Raw genomic sequence first — 13443 nt, forward strand, 5'->3', positions numbered from 1 at the left:
CTTGGTGAGGGAGGGGAGATGACGACGGCGTGCCTTCGGCTTGCTTCAGTAGTCGTCCTAGGCGGTGTACGAACCTCGATGTAAATTTTAGTTCTAGTGTTATTTGTACTACCTTAACTTAACAGTTGATGAATAGATTGAATTTGTTTTAATTTCTTTTAAAAAAACAGTCATCCTCTCTCCTAGAAAAACAACATTCTCCATTTCTCACATTTGCGATGGTTTCTTCTCAGCGGGCCCACGCTGTCAGTGACACACGGCGGCTAGTGGGTGTCACGTAGCTTACGTGGCAGCATAAAGGGAGGTCCTTGAAGCCACCGAGCTAAAAAAGACAATTCTTTTCTTCCTCTTCTGTTCCGGCAGGGGCGGCGGGGATGGCGATGGCGTCGCGCGCGCGGACGCGGTGGTCGGCGCTGGCGGCGAGCACGCTGATCCAGTGCTTCGCGGGCGGCAGCTACTGCTTCGGCGTCTACTCGCCGGCGCTCAAGGCGTCGCAGGGCTACGACCAGTCCGCGCTCGACGCCGTCGCCTTCTTCAAGGACGTCGGCGCTAACGTCGGGGTCCTCTCCGGCCTCCTCGCCGCGTGGGCTCCCTCTGGGGGCCGGAGGCGACCCTGGCTCGTCCTCCTCACCGGCGCCGCGCTCTGCGCCGCCGGGTACCTCCCCATGTGGCTCGCCGTCGCCGGGGTCGTCCCCGCCCCGCTCCCGCTCGTCTGCCTCTACATGCTGCTCGCCGCGCAGGCGCAGACCTTCATGAACACGGCCGATGTCGTCACCGCCGTAGAGAACTTCCCCGACCGCCGCGGCACCGTCATCGGCATCATGAAGGTACGATCCCCTTACTCTGTTTTCTTGTACAGTAGTATTCAGTCTCTGCTCTGTTGCTCTGCATCAGTAATTTGCTCTGTGAGTTCCAAGAAAACAATCCAAAAACAGCCTTTGTCTGCTCCAATCTACAAACCGAAAACAGTATTTGTTTTGTTCCATTTTTATGTGGAGAAATCTGTTTTGGTGGCATACTATACCACACCAGTACAGAGATATATGCTGAAAGTGATTTTGATGCAACACAGCCTTACAGGTAAACAGTTCTAGAATAATGTGATTTGTTAAGACTTGTAGTAGTTCATCATCCAGCACAACCATTCTAGGAATTCATGCTTGCTCCCAGGGAGGCAGCATCGCTGGTTATAGAAAAGTACAATTGTGTAGCTCATTATAATGTTTTCTGGTCCAGAGACATCAGAGAGGCAATAATGCAGTGTTCATTCGCTGGTGGAGTATCATTTTTGTCTTAATTGCCCGAACTTTCAGCGTTGTTGTCTTGAGTTTTCGCCTAGCGCTGTATTCGTGATGATGTCAACTTGTGTGGATCGTACATAGCACACACTTAATTTGCTCAATAATCCCAGCCTGCACTCTGTTTCTCAAAAACAAATCAAACTACTTAGTATTTGTCTTCTTACACAACAAGTATAGATATGTCCTACTCCTTCCAATGACATCGATTCATCTGTTTAATTTCCAAACAGGGGTTTCTAGGCTTGAGTGGGGCGATACTGGTCCAAGTACAGCGGACTCTCCGTATTGATCCCGGCAGTTTCATACTTATGCTGGCAATACTACCCACAGCCATCGCGTTGCTGCTCATGTACTTTGTCGACGTCCACAGCGCTCATGAGCGGTACAACAAGAAGTTCCTCGATGCTTTCTCTCTCATGGCCGTTACTGTTGCTGGGTTCCTGATGGTTGTCATAATCTGCGACCAAGTATTCGTGATAAGTTCAGCCGGGCAGAGCGTTTGCTTTGGGATACTCCTTCTATTGATCCTGTCTCCCGCAGCTATTGTTGTAAGGGCTCAGAGGACGGAACCGAAGCAGCAAGAAGAACCAACGCCGGAAGAACAAACTGGTTTACTTCTTCATGAGGAGACTGCGCAGCAGGATTCGGAGAACGCCAGCTCTAGCATGGCGCTCGTGGGATCTAACAGTCAGGACATGTCGTCGGACAAAGCAGAGAACCTGAACGTGGTGCAGGCCATGTGCAAACTTGACTTCTGGCTGCTCTTCGTTGCGATGGCCTGCGGGATGGGGTCGGGGCTGGCCACCGTGAACAACATCAGCCAGATCGGGGGCTCCCTTGGCTACACGAGCAGGGAGACCAGCACTCTGGTGTCGCTATGGAGCATCTGGAACTTCTCAGGGAGGTTCGGCGCAGGCTACGTCTCTGATCACTTCCTCCGGTCGCGAGGAGTCGGCAGGCCTTTCTTCATAGCCGCGACGCTTCTGGTCATGGGCGTAGGCCATGCCATCATCTCCTCCGGTTTCCACGCGTCGCTCTACGTCGGCTCCGTCCTTGTAGGACTGTGCTACGGGTCTCAGTGGGCTTTGATGCCGAGCATAACTTCAGAGATCTTCGGGCTAAACCATTTCGGCACCATATTCAACACGGTGGCCGTCGCGAGCCCTGTTGGCTCTTACATCCTCTCGGTGTGCGTGGTCGGGTTCATCTATGACAAGGAGTCACCGCAAGGTGAGCTTGCCTGCGCCGGTAAGCACTGCTTTGCGCTCTCCTTCATGATCATGGCATGTGTCTGCGTCTTCGGGTCTGCTGTTGCTTTTGTATTGTTTGTCAGAACAAGGAAGTTTTATAGGCGGGTTATATACGCCCGACTGCTCTCTTTTGTAGATAAATGAAGAAATGCATATATGCAAACGATTCTCAGTTTCCCTTGTGTTCTTGCAGCAATATCACGTTAGCATTTGGTATTGTAGCACTCTCTCTATATAGTAACAATACAATGGTCACTTCCTGTGTGAGTAAGCAAATGAGAAAATAAACCAATATTATTTTATTTCAGTTGATTGACACATCTTTATCAAAAAAAAAAAAGAAGAAGAAGCTGAGTGATATATATTTGTGTTCTTACATCAATACCATGTTATCATTTGGTATTGTAACATAATATGTAGCAACATTATAATGCCCATTTCCTGGAGAAGAGAAAGCAATGTTATTTATTTATTTAATTATTTTATTGCAGTTGAGTGATATATATTTTATTTGAACAAACACTGCATCCTTTTGTGTTTGTAAGGGAACACTCAACTCCTGTAACTTCACTTGTCACCTTGCTTGATGAGGTCTCCATTGGCTTCCTCCAATGCTTTGTCCTTCCCTTCGTCTTTCTTGGCCTCCCCCTCCTTTTTATCCTTGGCTTTCTTCGCTTCAGCCTCCTTGGCCTCCTCTTCCTCCTTAGCCTTTGCCGCTGCCGCGTCTTCCTTGGCCTGCTTGAGCACCTTGATGAGGCCTGCCAAGCACACATCGGGGTCCCTCTTCTTCTTCTTTGACATGGGCATCAGGTTCTCCGCCACATCAGCAGGCGACATGTCGATCTCCTCGAGCAGCTGCTGGATCTCGCCGAACAGCTCGTGCTCGACGACGTCCATGTAGTTCTTGGCGAGCACCTTGAATCCCTCGAAACGACAGTAGGACATCTCGATGTGCTTGTCCATCCTGCCCCGCCGGATCAGTGCAGGGTCCAGCTTCTCCTTGTGATTGGTCGTGAAGATGATAATCTGCTCACCTCCGCAGGCCGACCACAGCCCGTCGATGAAGTTGAGCAGGCCAGAGAGCGTCACTTTGGTGTCATCGTCCTTCTCTGGCTCCATTGGTAGCTTGGGTCTGTCATCGTCATCAGAGTCCTTATCGCCAGAAGCCTTCTTGTCCTTGTGGCCTTTTCCAGCGAGGTCTGCGGAGCAGTCAATGTCTTCTATGACGATGATGGATTTGCCTGTTGTCTCGATGAAGAGCTTCCGCAGCTCGGTGTTGTTCTTGACGGCCGTGAGTTCGAGGTCGTAGACGTCGTAGTCGAGGAAATTGGCCATGGCGGCAATCATAGTGGACTTGCCCGTGCCAGGAGGACCGTATAGGAGGTATCCACGCTTCCATGCCTTGCCGACTTTTGCATAATACTCCTTGCCCTCCTAGAAGGCCATGAGGTCGTTGATGATGGCCTCCTTCTGATCGGGGTCCATGGCAAGCGTGTCGAACGTCGCTGGGTGCTCGAATGCGATGTGGCTCCAAACGCTCTTGGCCCGGTGAGGGTTCCAGCTACCGCCGGCGTTGTTGGTGAAGAGGCGGCGTTGGCGGTTGTTGATGGTGACGGCACGGCCCTTGCTGAGGACAAATGGTAGGTAGGAGCCAACAACGAGTTCACGGTGTCAGCCTATGAAAGACGACCCGGTAGAATCGCTTCTCATCCCGGCCTGGGTATATGCTGATGACGTTAGCCTTGGATTGCTGCTTGGAGGCATACCACCAGAGTGTGGTTCCGGAGAAGTCGTCGGTGACCTCCTCGTGGTCGTCGACGGTGATTTGGGGGTTCTTGCTGTCCTTGCCGAGCTCGGCCTTGAGCCTCCGTGCATGGTGAGCACAGGCATCGCTCAGGTAGGCCTCGACAGCGAGGAAAAATTCGCTACGCTGGAATCGCTTGGCGCCGTACTCGGAGATGGTGATCTCGTGGTAAGGGTTGAAGCAGGCGGTGAGCTTGGCTGCCCGGGTGGTGAGGTAGAGACGGAGGGTGTCCGGGACGTGGTTCTGCACCATGGACCATAAGAAGATGGCGCTCGCCACCGCCGATCCAAACCATGGCAACCACTCCACCATGGGCGCCATGGCTGGACCTCTTGATGTTGTGTCTTGAGGCTTTCTTGTTGGAATGCTATAGCTCGATCTGCACTGGAAGCGCCTGCATATGTGTATATATAATGCGGGAGAGTTGTGGGTGATTTACTTAGGTTGACCTGAGTCTTCGTCTCCGTCTTCGTTTTTGTCGTCGTCGTCGGAGCATGTTCGACTTTACCTTTTGTCGTCATCGGAACAGATTTGTGTTCTTCTTTGCCGTCGTCGGAGCAGGTGAGGAGGAGCTGTCAGAGCTGAGAAGAATCTACAGTCCATGCACGCATGGAAAAAACTTGTGGATTCCCTTTGCCCAGTACGTTTGAGACAGGGGAGTGAGAGGTTGGCATTTCGTATTGTAGTACTATTCCATACATACACAGGAATTATCATCATTATTATTCTTTGTTGAGGGATACATATTTTGTTTTGTGCCTCCATTTGCCTTTCTCTTTGGCTTCACACTCTCCTTCATGATCATGTTAGAATATACGCCAGAATGCTGTCTTTGTACCGCTCGTATTATTCGTTGGGACGAGCAAGTTCTGTAGGCAGGTTATATACGCCAGAATGCTGTCTTTTGTAGAGAAATGAGGAAAATGTTCGCTGTGTACTTGCAACAGTATCATATTAGAATTATGCATTGTGGTGTCAGATATAGCAACTTTTTGAAGGTAACTTCCCGTGTGAATTAACCATTGAGAAGAGAAAGCAAAACCATTTTATTCCAGCTGAGTGATACATAATTTATTTGAACAAACACTATACATCCTTTTTGTTGTTGTAATCGAGCACTAGTGAACAAGCAAACTTGTTTGATGTCTTGGTTGGCTACCTGGCTTCCTGTCATGTTTTTTACCTTTCATTTGTCTTCCTTGGGTTCCTCTTTCTCCTTGGATTTCTTTGCTTCTGCCTCCTCTTCCTCCTTGGCCTTTGCCGCTGCCGCAGCCGTGGCAGCATCTTTCTTCGCCTGTTTGAGCGCGGCGATAAGGCTTGCCAAGCTCATGTTGGGGTCCTTCTTTTTCTTCTTTGACATGGGCATCAGGTTCTCTGCCACATCGGCCGGTGACATGTCGGTCTCTTCGAGAAGCTGCTGGATCTCGCCGAACAACACATGCTCGACGATGTCTAGGTAGTTCTTGGCGAGAACCTTGAAGCCCTCGAAGCGGCAGTAGGACATCTCGATGTGCTTGTCCATCCTACCCCGCCGGATTAGCGCCGGGTCCAGCTTCTCCTTGTGGTTGGTGGTGAAGATGATGATCTGCTCACCGCCGCTTGCTGACCATAGCCCGTCGATGAAGTTGAGTAGGCCTGAGAGCGTCACCTTGCTTTCATCGTCCTTCTGTGGCTCCGTCGGGTCCGCTTCATATTCATTGTCAGAGTCCTTGTTACTTGAGGCCTTCTTGCCCTTGCGGCGCTTACCAGTGAGGTCAATGGAGCAATCGATGTCCTCGATGACGATGATGGACTTGCTTGTCATCTCGATGAAGAGCTTTCTCAACTCGGTTTTGTTCTTGACCGACGTAAGCTCGAGTCATATACGTCGTAATCAAGGAAATTGGCCATGGCGGCGATCATGGTGGACTTACCAGTGCCGGGTGGGCCGTACAATAGGTACCCCGCTTCCATGCCTTGCCGACCTTTGTGTAGTACTCCTTGCCCTCCTTGAATGCGATGAGGTCGTCGATGATGGCCTCCTTCTGGTTGGTATCCATGGCGAGCGTGTCGAACGTGGCCGGGTGCATAAACTTAACATAGTCCCAGACGCTATTGCGAAGGTAGCGCTTCCGTTTACCGCCACAGTTGGTGACGAAAGCATATAATAGAACACCTGCACTCAGGTCCTCCCTATCTAGCCATCCATTCTGCGCATCGTGATTCATGTAAACATATTTCTTTTTTTTGTTTCTCTCACATAAAACATGTTTTGAAGTTCAAACGTTTGTAGCATGGCAAAGTTTTCTATCTAGAATCTAGGATAAATCTTTCAGATTTTTTTATCAAATATAAATATACAAATTATGATTTTCTAGATAAAAAAATCATATTTTGTATATTTATGTTTGACAAAAAATTCTGAAAGATTTATCCTAGATTCTAAAAAGAAAGTTTTGCCACGCTGCAAAGGTTTGAGTTCAAGACATGTTCTACGTGAGAGAAACAAAAAAGAGAAAATTTCATATAGAAAGTTAGTTGTGTTGCACGGATCTTAAAGCAATATTGGACAGCCAGGATAGCTGGGCCCGGGTGCAGATGTTCAAAAAAATCCACGTCCCAGTTTGTGAAGAGGCGGCGCTGGCGGTTCTTGACGATGACGTTTATGCCGTGCTAGTGATGGGCATGTTTATGCCAAATTCGTTGGTTCTTACTATGAGTACATTGAATGGTCTATTTGGGTTCCTAAGACCCTTGTTGCTAACGTCAAATGACCCATTCAAAAATGGGTACCTAAATCCAAGCATTGATCTCTTGTAGGAGTTTTTTTTTCCGGTGGAGTGTCATTGTTGCTTGATAGTGGAGTAACAAATCATATGACCGGGAGTAAGGACTTGGTGGTGAATGTGCACCAATTCCATCTATGCCCACCCATCTTTAATTTGCTGATGCCTCAACTTCTAAAGTATTGGGACTTGGCAAGGTAGTCATCTCTCAAGATTTAACTATTGGGAAGCTCATACTTGTTGAGTCTCTTGCATACAATTTACTTTCCATTCGTCAACTTGCAATTATGGGCTTTGCAACATTCTTTGATCTTGACACCGTGGCCCTTTTGTGGAGCAATATTCTTAAAGTAGCCTTTGTTGGGCATGTCGAGAACGGTCTCTATGTGGTGAACTTTTCGGAACGACCCACTACCACTAAGACCGCGACTTGCCTAATGGCTAAAGTTGATGTGGGTTGGCTTTGGCATCACCGACTAGCCCATGTCAATATGAGATCTTTGTAAAGTCTTCTCAAAGGTGATCACGTGCGTGGACTAACAAATGTGAGTTTTGCCAAAGACCGTGCTTGAAGTGCTTGTATCGAAGGAAAGCTTCATAAAACGGCTCCAGCGGACCCGAGGAAGATGATGCTCGCCGCCCAACCCCGCCCACCTCTCCACCATCGCTGCCATGGCCGGCAAGCTCTCTTCTTCTTGATGCCACTTGTTCGTGTGTGTATATAATGCTGGTGATTTACTTAAGTTGACTTGAGCGCGACCGGTGGTCGTTGTTGCCGTCGGAGCAGGTGAAGAGTAGCTATCAGGGCTGGGTAAGTTCATGCAACGCATGGAAAAGATGCAGAACTTAGTTGCTTAATCAATTAATTACTAGGTGGAAAGGCAAATTCAAATTTGGGTTGCTTAATCAATTAACTGGAAGGAGCAGGGTAAGTTCCGATTGCTAGTTGCATGCTGTGTCACTGTCATGCGTAGTGACGATATTGTGTTGGTGAAATGGTAGAGAAGCTTCTTATGCCATGTTTAGGTTTAATTCCCGATAGAAAAAGTCGTTAGCATTTTGGTGTAGGTAAAGCGGATGGGTCTTGTTAGCATTTTGTATAGTTTTACCGAAAATAATACTATATATATATATATATATATATATATATATATATATATATATATATAGTATTAATATTCATCATCCAGGATGCACAATAATTTATTCTTCACCCGAGGTAATCTTATGATCGCTTTCTAAATAAATTATGTTTAGAATATAAATAGTTGCATGCATATTGGTTTAATATATAAACTTTGGTATAAAAAACAAAAGTATAGGTTATAAGACCAGAAAAATCACATTTTATGTACGTTTTACACTATGTTTTTACATTCGTTATTTTACGTAACATAAAATATTTTTTGAGGCGAGTATATATTTTCTTACTTTTTTTATGTATGAAATAAGGCAAAATTTACGAAATGTAAAAATACGATGCATTGAAGTCAGAATAGAAAATGGGTGAAGAATAACTATTTCTCACCCAGGGGAACGAATAGCGCTTATATATATAAGGGGGCAGATATTACAAATGAGAGATACAACACATAATATTTCGGTTGAGAGTTTATATTTTCTGTGACCAAACACTGCATTTTCTTTTTGTACTAGTGAACAAGCTCATTCTTTTTTCCTTTGCTTCCTTTCTTGGTATCACTTCACTTGTCACCTTCTTTGATGTCTCCATTGGCTTTCTCCGGTGCTTTGTCCTTCCCTTTGTTTTCCTCCTTTGCTTTCTTCACCTCCGTCTCCTCTTTCTCCTTAACTTTCTTTGCTTCAGCCTCCTTGGCCTCTTCTTCCGCCTTCGCCTTGGCCGCCGCTGCTGCCGCGCCTTCCTTGGCCTGCTTGAGCGCCTCGACGAGGCCTGAGAAACACAAATCAGGGTCCCTCTTTTTCTTCTTCGACATTGGCATCAGATTCTCTGCAACATCGGCGGGCGACATGTCGGTCTCCTCGAGTAGCCGCTGAATTTCCCCAAACAGGTCATGCTCAATGACATCTAGGTAGTTCTTGGCTAGAACCTTGAAGCCCTCGAAGCGGCAGTATGACATCTCGATATGCTTGTCCATCCTTCCTCGACGGATCAGCGCCGGATCGAGCTTCTCCTTGTGGTTGGTGGTGAAGATGATGATCCGCTCACCCCCGCAAGCAGACCATAGCCCGTCGATGAAGTTGAGGAGGCCCGAGAGCGTCACCTTGGTGGCGTCGTCCTTCTCTGGATCCATCGGTAGCTTGGGTTTGTCATCACTGTCGGAGTCCTTGTCTCCAGAGGCCTTCTTGTCCTTGCGGCGTTTTCCGGTGAGGTCAATCGAGCAGTCGATGTCCTCTATGACGATGATGGACTTGCCCGTGGTCTCGATGAAGAGCTTCCGCAGCTCGGTGTTGTTCTTGACAGCAGTGAGCTCGAGATCGTAGACATCGTAGTCAAGGAAGTTGGCCATGGCGGCGATCATGGTGGACTTGCCGGTGCCGGGCGGTCCATAAAGGAGGTACCCGCGCTTCCACGCCTTGCCGACCTTTGCATAGTAGTCCTTGCTCTCCTGGAATGCCATGAGGTCGTCAACGATGGCCTCCTTCTCATCGGGGTGCATGGCGAGCGTGTCGAAGGTGGCGGGGTGCTCGAAGGGGACGTGGCTCCAGACGCTCTTGCTGCGGTAGGGGTTCCAGTTGCGGCTGGCGTTGTTGGTGAAGAGACGGCGCTGGCGGTTCTTGACGGTGACGGCGCGACCCTCGCCGAGCACGAAGGGCAGGTAGGAGTCGACGACAAGGTCGCGGTGGCGCCTGTGGAAGATGACCTTGTAGAAGCGCCGCTCGTCCTCGCCGGGGTAGAAGCTGATGACTTGGGCCTTGGACTGCCGCTTGGAGGCGTACCACCAGATGGTCGTGCCGGAGAAGTCGTCGGTGACCTCGTCGTGGTCGTCGACGGTGACCTGGAGGTTCTTGCTGTCCTTGCCGAGCTCGGCCTTGAGCTTCCGTGCGCGCCGGGCGCATGCCTCGCTGAGGTAGGCCTCAACGGCGAGGAAGAAGTCGCTACGCTGGAAGCGCTCGGCGCCATACTCGGAGATGGTGATTTGGAGGTAGGGGTTGAAGCAGGCGGCGACCTTTGCGGCCCAGGCGGTGAGGTAGAGGCGGAAGGTGGGAGGTACGTAGTTCTGCACCACGGACCAGAGAAAGATGACGGTCGCCATAGCCGACCCGAACCCCGCCCACCTCTCTACCATGATTGCCGCCATTGCTGCAACTGGACGTCCTCTTGGTGTTGTCCCGATGGAAAGCTGTAGCTCGACCTGCACACATATATATAATGCCAATGATTCGTGTGGTGAACCGGTTATCTGCTTAGGTTGAAGCTGAGCAGCGTGTAGTCGTTGTCGTTGTCGTCATCGTCGTCGCCGTCTGCGTGGGAGCAGGTGAGGAGGAGCTGTCGGAGGCGAGAAGAAGCGGCGAGCGAGCGTAGATGGAACAGTCCAAGGAAACGGAGTTACTTAACTCTCAAGGCAGTCTCTACTTTGTGGCCAAATGCCAAGATGCTCCGATTGTTGATGGCAACTCCGTCGCTATTTTTAGCTCATGGATTGCATCTCTGAGACTGACAGCCGAGTATAGAACACAGACGAGGCAGGCCGGTGACACGGCCAGTGGTCGGCAAATCGAAGCATGGGTGACGACATGGTTTTGCTGACTGCTGAGGATGCATGAGTCCATGTACTCCGTCACTTCCAAAATAAGTAACTTTACTTTGTATTAACTTCAGTACAAAGTTAATATAAACTTAAGTCAATTATTTTGTGATGGAGGGAGGAGTAATATTTATTGCAATAGTTATATGTAAGTTAACTGAATTTGCATTGGGGACTTGGAGTGGTTCATTTTTGCGGGAAAGGAAGGAGGAGGCAAGGCGCAGCACCAAGACCGAGACGTCATCTTTGCTAGACAGCATGCAAACTCCTGACATAATCCTTTCGTCTATATATTTTCATATGTCCCCAAACCAAACAGGGGCATCTATAAAAACACTTTTTCGCTGCCGCAACATTTTGTACCCGTGAGATCCCATTTACGGGCTTTTTTCGGCGTCCTGCTGGAGGGGGATTCGATCACGGAGGGCTTCTACATCAACACCATTGCCCTTCCGATGAAACGTGAGTAGTTTACCACAGACCTACGGGTCCATAGCTAGTAGCTAGATTGCTTCTTCTCTCTCTTTAATTCTCAATACCATGTTCACCTCGATGCTCTTGGAGATCTAGTCGATGTAATCCTTTTTTGTGATGTGTTTGCCGAGATCCGATGAACTGTGGATTCATGATCAGCTTATCTACGAATATTATTTGAATCTTCTCTGAATTCCTATATGCATGATTTGATATCTTTGTAATTCTCTTCGAACTATCGGTTTGGTTTAGCCAATTAGATTGGTTTTTCTTGCAATGGGAGAAGTGCTTAGCTTTGGGTTCAATCTTACGGTGTCCTTTCCCAGTGACAGTAGGGGCAGCAAGGCACGTATTGTATTGTTGCCATCGAGGATAAAAAGATGAGGTTTTCATCATATTGCTTGGGTTAATTTCTCTACATCATGGCATCTTAATTAATGCATTACTCCATTCTTTATGAACTTAATACTCTAGATGCATGTTGGATAGCGGTCGATGTGTGAAGTAATAGTAGTAGATGCAGAATCGTTTCGGTCTACTTGACACAGACGTGATGCCTATATTCATGATCATTGCCTCAGATATCGTCATAACTATCGCTTTTCTATCAATTGTTCAGCAGTAATTTGTTCACCTACCGTATTATTTTTTATTTTGAGAGAAGCCTCTAGTGAAACCTATGGACCTCGGGTCTATTTTCCATCATACAAGTGTCTGATCTACAATTTTAGTTTCCGATCTACTATTCTTGCAATCTTTTACTTTCCGTTCTATAAACCAAAAATACCAAAAATATTTACTTTATCGTTTATCTATCTCTATCAGATCTCACTTTTGCAAGTAACCGTGAAGGGATTAACAACCCCTTTATCGCGTTGGGTGCAAGTTTGTTTGATTATTTGTGCATGTATTCGGTGATTTGTGTGTTGTCTCCTACTGAATTGATACATTGGTTCTCAAACTAAGGGAAATACTTATCTCTACTTTGCTGCACCACCCTTTCCTTTTCAAGAGAAAAACCAACACAAGCTCAAGAAGTAGCAGTCAACAATTTCTGGGTAAGTCCTTTCAAACACTTGAATGTCAATACCAAAAGGTTTAAATTTGCCATAGTCATGATTTTACCCTTCTCACATGTATGCATGTTTATAGGATTTCTATACATGCGTAGAGGGTCAGAAGGATCGTGCAAATGTGGTGGTTGAGAATATTGCCAAGAAACTAGTCCATGACATGCACTATGAGGAGCGCGTCCGGTTAGTGGTCAAGTATCACACGGACTATCTCAACCAGAAGATTTCTAAAAAGGACGCTCGAGGGAAGCATCTTTCACGGGAAAATTACTTCAAGGCATGTGAAGATGGATCTTGCTATTCCCTACATTACCGCAAATTATATTCCTTGCTAATATGTATTTGTTTACTTTACAAGTGATTCCTCGGTGGTGCGCTAACAAATGTTCGTGCTGGGAGAAGATTGTCGAACAATGGACAGATCCAGGGTGGCAGAATGAACACAAGGCAACAGGGTGATGCGGAGCATCCCACGATCATCCCCATGGACGTACCTACATCTCCCACGACACCACTTAGACAATGACAAGAGCTCGAGCAAAGGCTATCGATAATAAGGTGAACTCGCTCCTCTCCAAACTACCCTTTTCTACACATGAGACATGGCTACTACCTCAAGCGGAAACACTATGTGTGATTGGGTACTTAGAAGAAGGCAACGGAACAGCTACGCCCAATGGCCAAGACGGCGAGGACATCGAGCATGAAGGACAAGAAGAAGAGCGACCGAAGAAGCTCCAGCCCGCAGATGTCCGCCAGGGACCGGACATTCGGCTCCTAATGCTCCAGTGAGCGGACGTCCGACAAGGACCGGACGTCCGGCCCCTGAAGGCATAGCTGACTACACTGCCCAGCGAGCGGACGACGGACCTGCACCGGACGACCGGCGAGTCAGCACCCGAGCCGAATGTACAGAAGATCGGATCTAGCGGACGGCCGACGACTGGAAGACTGGAAACCACCGGATGTCCGGCACCCCTGCACCCGATCCAAATCAGCGGAAGTCCGAGCCCTACCAGACGTCCGGACGTCCGCGAGCGACCGGACGACC

At 48.2% G+C, this 13443-nt stretch overlaps 2 protein-coding genes and 1 pseudogene across 2 annotated transcripts; 1 reads left to right on the forward strand and 2 right to left on the reverse strand.

Moving 5' to 3' along the window:
- The first annotated feature begins 331 nt into the window (after positions 1–331).
- Positions 332–2858, forward strand: LOC123110052 (protein NUCLEAR FUSION DEFECTIVE 4). The gene is made up of 2 exons (XM_044530457.1): positions 332–827; positions 1532–2858. Exons 1-2 carry the CDS (start codon positions 375–377, stop codon positions 2693–2695), a joined length of 1617 nt encoding a protein of 538 aa, XP_044386392.1. The 5' UTR covers positions 332–374; the 3' UTR covers positions 2696–2858.
- A 143-nt stretch (positions 2859–3001) lies between these two features.
- On the reverse strand, positions 3002–5021 carry LOC123110053 (AAA-ATPase ASD, mitochondrial-like; annotated as a pseudogene).
- Positions 5022–8612: 3591 nt separating this feature from the next.
- Positions 8613–10428, reverse strand: LOC123110054 (AAA-ATPase ASD, mitochondrial). The gene has a single exon (XM_044530458.1). The coding sequence runs from the start codon at positions 10396–10398 to the stop codon at positions 8824–8826; it is 1575 nt and encodes a 524-aa protein (XP_044386393.1). The 5' UTR covers positions 10399–10428; the 3' UTR covers positions 8613–8823.
- Between the last annotated feature and the right edge of the window lie 3015 nt (positions 10429–13443).

Source organism: Triticum aestivum, chromosome 5B (assembly GCF_018294505.1).
Source record: "Triticum aestivum cultivar Chinese Spring chromosome 5B, IWGSC CS RefSeq v2.1, whole genome shotgun sequence".
NCBI classification, from domain to species: domain Eukaryota; kingdom Viridiplantae; phylum Streptophyta; class Magnoliopsida; order Poales; family Poaceae; genus Triticum; species Triticum aestivum.